The sequence below is a fragment of the Acanthamoeba castellanii genome, assembly GCF_000313135.1.
Source record: "Acanthamoeba castellanii str. Neff unplaced genomic scaffold scf7180000084573, whole genome shotgun sequence".
Lineage (NCBI taxonomy): Eukaryota > Discosea > Longamoebia > Acanthamoebidae > Acanthamoeba > Acanthamoeba castellanii.
The window spans coordinates 79,981-87,126 of NW_004457435.1; the positions used below are offsets into that span (position 1 = coordinate 79,981).

The following is a 7,146-nucleotide window of genomic DNA, read 5'->3' on the forward strand; positions in this document are numbered from 1 at the left end:
TGAGCTTTTATGATTCCACCATGCTGTCAAGTTTTTGGCGTTGGGTGTCGAAATTTGTTTTAGTTGCCAGGAAATGACATGAATTGGAGGTCAATTGACTGGGCTTTACACAGGTGCCAAGGTAGAGACCACAGACAGCATTCGACAATGCAGGAGACCGATACCGATGGCGCTTCAAACCCTCGGCGAAGGGTCATAATCTTAGGAAACAACGAGGCGTTCCACACCAGCATCCTGCTTTATGTGGAGCACATTGTCGGCCGTGTGTTCGAGCTTCTAACTCTCGACCAACACCAATATCATCGTTTGTTGGGAGAGAGAGGAAGCTCTGTCTCGGAGACGGCCTTCACAAGAGTGCACCGCTTCACCTCCTCAGGCCTGTTCCACGCTCATCCTCCCCCCATCGTTGTTGTTTTCCAGGACGCTAGAGACTCACCCTGGGTACACCAACTCCTTCGCTCAGCTCTACTACCACTGCTCACACTCTTGCTTCAATCAGGAGATGCGAACTCCTGAGCTTCTCTGCGTGCTTCAGTGTCTGGCTTTGCATAACAAGGTGTACTTCGTGGTGGCTGGCGACAGCCAAGCCATACTCGACCACTGGGGCTACGAACTAAACCAGTGGGGCATGCCAAACCTCCACCCCGTCAAGGCGATGAGCTACCCATGCGACGGCGGGATCGACGACGCCCACCTTCTAAGCGGCCTGCTGCTCCTCGGGGACCACTCCTGCCCACACCCGATTCCCGCAACCACCTTCGCCCAGCCGCCGCGGATAGAACTCCACAGGCCGGGGCCGGCCTGGCGGCCCTTCTTGCTCTACCTTGCCGCGATGGCTGTGTTCGGAGCTGTAAAAATCAAGTTGTTGAAGTGATCATAAAACGAGGTTGAACAACAATGACTTTGCGGGAGCGTAGTTGGTATCACTCTATACACCTTAACACCCGCTCTTCGCCTCGATATGTGGTGCTCAGAAAAGTGACACACCCGCCAGAAGGAGTACCAGCGACGTGGCGCAAGTGGTGAGCCTCCCTTGGGGGCTGTCAGGCCTGCTCCAGCTTCCCAGCCAAATAGCTGTGGGCGGTCTTCAAATAGCCCTCTTCGGGCACCTTTTCTGTTCGTGGCACACGAGTCAACACAGCACACGGCACACCATACAGAGCGACCGAACAGCACTTGCGTACCTGCTTGGGGAGGCAGGGAAGAGAGGATACAGACGAGCAGCTCGTGGATGCCGCGGTTCTTCACAGAGTCGACGTGGCAGCTGAAGAAAGCCACTGGGTCAGGCCAAAAGCTGACAAGTGCGTCGGAGTGTGCGTCGAGTGCCACCAATTGGAGGCCTACGGACTGCAGATGGCGGGCCTTCTCCATTCTGATCTGCTGCACCGCTCTGTCCGTGACAGAGCTCGTGTTCGTAGTCACCAGCACGAAGCGCTTCTTGGATTGGACCAAGCCCAGTAAAAAGTCCACCATAGCCTCTTGAAGAACCTATTGGTGTTGGGGTCAACACAAACATAAAGGTGCGGTTGTGGGTGGGTGCTTCATACTGCTCCCTCGGACATGCGGTGAACCACAACGAGCAGGTCCATGGCACCGACAGACTCCTCCAGCGTTGCAAGGGACTCCCGTAGCTTGAGCACCTCCTCCGAACTCCAAAACTGCAGGCATTGGCTGTGCCACCATGTCGGAGCTGATGGAGAGCTCCTGTAGCGCTCCCAGCCGCAGACGGCTGTTTCATCAGCTGAAAGGCTGTGCCGGCCGTTAAGGACGTGGATCAGCCGGGATTTGCCGTCCCCTGGGCGTCCGACAACGGCAACGTTTACACTGCTCATGGCTCTGGTTGTATCTGTTCAGCTCTGGTCACGGCTACAAACAATTGCGTTGTTCTGCCACCATCACATGGCGTTGGCACACAACTTGTGTCGCAGCATGTCCAATGTCAATGTCAATGTCAATGTCAATGTCAATGTCAAACTCACATAGTTCCCATTCATGCAGGTTGCCATGATTGTGTCGTCCGGTTCTTGTTGGTTACCATGCAACCATTATTAGACCGCCCAATAAGGCAAGAATGATTAACGAATAACATCATATCGTTGGTCGAGGCTCAGCTGAACTTGCTGTGATCGTCAATGAGTGCCGACGTGGTGGTGCCATCGCTGTTGATCGAGTAGCCCTCCGTACCGAACCGGTACTCGGTGGTGGTCGACGACACGGCGCCGTCATCGTCATCGAAGCGCTTGGTCTTGATGTCGCCGACGACGTGGCCCGGCACGACGACCTGGTGGTCCGGCTCGCTGAAGCCGGCGCTGGCGGCCGCCAGCTGGAAGCGGAGCGCCGAGTTGCGGATGCCGTAGCCAAAGTAGATGGCGAGGCCGATGGCGGTCCAGACGAGCACCCGGTAGAAGGCCTCGATGGGCAGCGAGGTGATGAGGTAGATGTTGACCAGCACGCCGACCGACGGGATGAGCGGCACCAGCGGGCAGCTGAAGGTGGTGGGCAGGTTGGTGGTCTGCTGGCCCAGCAGGTAGCCGAAGATGATCAGCACCGGCGAGCCGGTGATCACCTTGGCGTACCAGGGCGTCGTGAACTGCCACGTGAACGAGAACGCCAGGCAGGCGCACGCAAAGGCCAGCACCACCGCGGCGATCCGCACCGGGTGCTCCGGGCTCCGATACCTGCAGGTGGTGACCAACACACACACACACACACGCACACGCAACACACACACACACACACAGTCAGTGTGGTCCCTCGCACACGCCGCACACGCCGCACACGCACCTGAGAACGAGAACGCTGCTGCAGACGATGGTGAAGGCCATGAGGGTGCCGATCGAGATCATGTCTGCCAGATCGTTGAGGTCGAAGAGGAACGCGATGGTCCCGGCCACAAGTCCGGTGATGAGGGTGCCGTAGACGGGCACTTGTCGGCTGTTGAGCTTCTTGAACAGGGGCGGCAGAAGACCCTGACACAACCACGAAAGCACATGTGAGCACGACACGACACGACACGACACGACACGACACGACCAACGACACGACACGACACGACACGACACGACACACGACGTACATCGACGGCCATCTGGTAGAAAATGCGAGGCTGGCCGAGCAGCGAGGCGAAGGTGGTGGAGGTGAGAGTGGAGACGGAGCCGGCGGCGATGATGCCGGCGGCCCACGTCATTCCCTTGTCCTGGAAGGCCCGCGAGAGGGGCGAGTTCACGTTCACATTCTTGTACGACACCATGCCTGAGACGCACGACACGACACGACACACACGACACACACGACACACACACGACAGATGCAGTGTTAGTGGGATGTAATGAGTGTAGCTGGGGCGGAAGAAAAAGGGCGGTACCGGTGATGATAGGGAGACGCCGACGTAGAGGGCGGTGGCGATGCCCAGGGTGCCGCCGATGCCGATCGGCAGATCGCGGCCCGGGTTGGCCACCTCGCCGGCCAGCGTCGTCACACTGTCGAATCCTTTGGATTTCAAAGTATCGCGATTCGCGCCGGCGATGAGTGCGGTGGCGCGTGCGTGTGCGGTGGCGCGTGCGTGTGCGGTGGTGTGTGTGCGTGCGGTGGTGTGTGTGCGTGCGGTGAGTGCGGCGTACCGATGAAGGAGAAGAAGACCGTGCCGGCGCCCTGGAACGAACCCTCGAAGCCGTACGGGAAGAACGGGTCCCAGTTGTTCGTGTCCACCTCCGTGGCGCCCAGACTGCGCAGTGGTGAAGCGAAAGCCCAAATTATTATGGGATTGCGATTGGAGGCACGGAGGGAGACGTACATGATGACGAACAAGATGATGACCACGTTGAGGATGGTGATGGCGAGGTTGAAGCGCGACGAGTTCTTCACACCAAACAGGAGCAGCAGCGACATGGCCACCACGATGCCCGCTGCCAGGAAGCTGAGGAATCCACCAACCCATGCGCAATGTCATCGTTAGAGCCCATGCGGTGTGCGTGTGTGGTGCGTGCGTGCGTGTGTGGTGCGTGCGTGTGCGTGCGTGTGCGTGCGTGTGCGTGCGTGTGCGTGCGTGTGCGTGCGTGTGTGGTGCGTGTGCGTGCGTGGTGCGTGCGTGCGTGCGTGCGTGGTACCTGATGGAGAAGTATGAAACCAGGGGGTGGCCGGAGAGCCAGTCCGGAATCGTCACGCCCACGATCTTGAAGAAGTCGTACACGTAGCCGCTCCATCCTCGCGCCACCGCTGTAACAACACAGTTCATCAGCTGATGAAGAAGACGAAGCCACACCACACCACACCACACAAGTGTTCTATGGTACGCTCATGATCGTACCCGAAGCGCTCAGGGCGTACTCTAACGTTAGGTTCCAACCAATCCTGCAGCACCATCACAGATGTCAGCGCCTCTTGCGCGTGTGCGGTGGTGTGCGTGTGCGGTGTGTGCGTGTGAGGTGTGTGGCATTTGGTATGTGGTCGTACAGCCAGCCGAGGATCTCGCCGACGGTGACATAGGCAAAGGTGTAGGCCGAGCCCGACACGGGAATGCGGGCGGCGAACTCGGCGTAGCAGAAGGCCGACATGAGCGACGCAAAGGCGGCGTACAAGAACGACAACACGATGGCAGGACCCGCCCTGTGATTGATGCCATGACCGTCAATCAGCACCGTGAATGGCATGCCAGCCTTCAATCAAGTTTCGGGGGACAGATTTCATCTAAATTAAGATGGACTCAGAGAAAATGAGAATGGGGCGTACTTGTCTCGGGCAACGACGCCTGTGACGACGAAGATGCCAGCACCCACGGTCGAACCGATACCGTAGGCCGTCAGATCCCAGACCTTTAGCACCTTGGCCAAATTTCCGCCCTGCTCCGCATCATCGTTCTTCTTGATCGGAAATGTTCGCCAGAGGGCGCCCCAGGTGTACGCCTGTGGCAGGCTGGGCGTCCCGTAGCTCGCCCCCACCCCTCCGCTGAGCTGCTTGATTTCCGACTTCTCGTTGGCCGTCCGCCACATCCTCAACACCTCGCCTTTTCGCCGCTACTGCAATAAAATGAAATACAATAATAAAGGATAAATAAATCATTTACTGACCACTACACAGCCCTCGGTAGTGGTCTTCTTCTTCTTCTTCTTCTGGCTTAGAAGAGGACGCAGCTGTTCTTCTTACGAAGCTCTTCAGCTGCCTCGGTAGGTGGAGTAGCCGTGGGCGGAGAGGAGGAGCGGAACGTGGTAGTGCTGGCCTGTCTCCACCTGGAACACGATCTCCACGTACGGGTACAGGAACTTCTACACTCACGGCACACGCGGCACGACACACACAACACAACAGTCAGCGGCCAGTCTTCAGCGTACGTTGCCCAGACGATGGGAGGGACGACGCACCGCGACGCCGATGCGTTGGAAGTAGGCGCTGGTGTCAAAGCGCAGCTTCCAGGTGCCGGCGGCGATCGGCGGGAACGTGGCTGACGTCACGCGACCGTCGGCGTCCGTGGCGGCCCCGAACAGTGCCTCCCACTCCTCATTGCTCTCCACCGCACCTACCAACAAATAAATAAAATTATTAAAATAATAAAATAATAATTAAAAATAAATAATAAGCATCATAAACAATAACAGTAATTGATAAATCTGATGATTGGTCGATCGCGGGGGGGGGGCGTTACCAGTGGAGGGTCGAAGACGGAAGAGGGTGACGGGAAGGGAGGAGGCGGGCTTGCCCAACGTCGTATCGAGCGCATGGGAGGAGAGGCTGCTCAGGAATTTGCGGCTTCCATTCGTCGACGTGGTGGCAGTGGTCGTGCTACTGGGCGCGGAGTGCGCACCGGCATCGGCGGCCGCGACGTGGCGTTGGGAGATGAGGGGCGACGATGAATCCAAATGGCCGCCCACGGTCCACAATCGACGGTTGGCACTCGAGCGCAGTGACAGGGCTCTCTCCGGGGATGTCGCAGCATTCATCATCTCCATGATCTCTCCCTTCCCGTGGCGTAACTGTACTTACCGCGCGATCTGTGTCTTCTGCAACGAGATCTAAGCCTTCGGCTTGTTCTGGTGCCCAAAATTAGCAAAAAAAAGCGAAATTGAACACAAAAAAGAAAACAAAAGCAAAAGATGGAAGGAGGGGAGGAAGGAGGGGAGGAGGTTCGCATGCTCTCCGACGATGCGCTGCTCATCATCTTCGGTCTACTTTCGCCTCGCGACCTGCTGCGCACCACCGCCGTCTGCTCTCGGTACCCTGCACCCTCCTCCGTCTCGTTCATCTTCAACTGCAAACCAAACCAACAACGACTTGGCCGGTGGGGGGGTCATGAAGGTGGCGAGCGGTGGCCCAGGCCGACATCCTGTGGCGTCCCCTGGTGTGGCGCACCTTCGGCCGCCGCCCCGAAGCCGACCTGCGACTTCAGGCCTCAGCCGCCCCATACGATGACCACGCCGTGGCCACGTCAACGTCAACGCCAACGTCGTGGCTGGCCCTCTACCGCGGCCTCGTCGCCCAGGCCCTGCCCGTCCAGGCCGTGCTCAACGGCAAGGTGCGCCCTGCCTGAACCAGACGACTGAGACGGGTGGGCGGGCGGTGGGTGCTGACCGCGTATGGTGGTGGGCAGACGATTCTGGTGCTGGGCGATGTCGGAGTGGGCAAGACGGCCTACGCCGAGCGCTGCCTCGCGGGTGCCCAGGAGTCGACGACGAAGAAGAAGAAGGGCCGGTTCGACATGGTGGCCCTGCGGGGCACCGGCAAGCACCACCTCACCCTGCCCACCAACTACGGCCCGGTCAACATCACCCTGTGGGTACGTACCTGGGCTCAATCGCTTCACCCCGCCCACTCTCGACACACGTCTGACTGTGTGTCGTGCGCGTGTTGTGTGTGTGTGTTGTGTCTGTCGTGTGTGTGTCGTGTGTCGTGTGTCGTGTGTGTGTCGTGTTGTGTCGCGTGCGGTGCGTGTGCAGGATCAACCGGCGACATCGAGGGAGATCAGCGGCGGGGTGCGCGACGAGCTGCTGGCGGGCGGCCAGGCGGCCATCATCATGTTCGACATTGCCTCGCTCCAGTCCTACCGCCACGTCGGCCTGTGTCATCGGTCGGGCTTCCCCCCTCCCTCTCACTAAACCCTTCCCGCCATGCTGACGCTCGTGTGCGGTGTGTGCCGTGTGTCGTGTTGTGTGCGGG

General features: G+C 58.8%; 5 protein-coding genes across 5 annotated transcripts in view; 1 reads left to right on the plus strand and 4 right to left on the minus strand.

The window, feature by feature from the left end:
* Nucleotides 1-1,043: 1,043 nt before the first annotated feature.
* ACA1_042300 (uncharacterized protein) lies at nt 1,044-1,473 on the minus strand (the record flags this gene model as incomplete). The annotated part of the gene is made up of 2 exons (XM_004338844.1): nt 1,044-1,114; nt 1,185-1,473. 2 exons carry the CDS (start codon nt 1,471-1,473, stop codon nt 1,044-1,046), a joined length of 360 nt encoding a protein of 119 aa, XP_004338892.1.
* A 634-nt stretch (nt 1,474-2,107) lies between these two features.
* Nucleotides 2,108-4,988, minus strand: ACA1_042310 (amino acid permease; the record flags this gene model as incomplete). Its single annotated transcript, XM_004338845.1, has 10 exons — nt 2,108-2,678; nt 2,785-2,969; nt 3,077-3,235; nt 3,365-3,489; nt 3,621-3,724; nt 3,794-3,916; nt 4,107-4,215; nt 4,307-4,350; nt 4,453-4,605; nt 4,729-4,988. 10 exons carry the CDS (start codon nt 4,986-4,988, stop codon nt 2,108-2,110), a joined length of 1,833 nt encoding a protein of 610 aa, XP_004338893.1.
* A 162-nt stretch (nt 4,989-5,150) lies between these two features.
* Nucleotides 5,151-5,942, minus strand: ACA1_042320 (hydroxyisourate hydrolase; the record flags this gene model as incomplete). The annotated part of the gene is made up of 3 exons (XM_004338846.1): nt 5,151-5,261; nt 5,358-5,512; nt 5,639-5,942. 3 exons carry the CDS (start codon nt 5,940-5,942, stop codon nt 5,151-5,153), a joined length of 570 nt encoding a protein of 189 aa, XP_004338894.1.
* A 144-nt stretch (nt 5,943-6,086) lies between these two features.
* ACA1_042330 (Fbox domain containing protein) lies at nt 6,087-7,085 on the plus strand (the record flags this gene model as incomplete). Its single annotated transcript, XM_004338847.1, has 4 exons — nt 6,087-6,205; nt 6,289-6,505; nt 6,581-6,766; nt 6,927-7,085. 4 exons carry the CDS (start codon nt 6,087-6,089, stop codon nt 7,083-7,085), a joined length of 681 nt encoding a protein of 226 aa, XP_004338895.1.
* ACA1_042340 (uncharacterized protein) overlaps nt 6,425-7,146 on the minus strand; it is a gene marked incomplete at both ends in the record, with an annotated part of 1,432 nt that continues 710 nt past the window's right edge. Inside the window, one exon of the mRNA XM_004338848.1 lies at nt 6,425-6,760. Coding sequence (XP_004338896.1) covers nt 6,425-6,760 — 336 coding nt within the window. The remainder of the gene's footprint in view (nt 6,761-7,146) is intronic.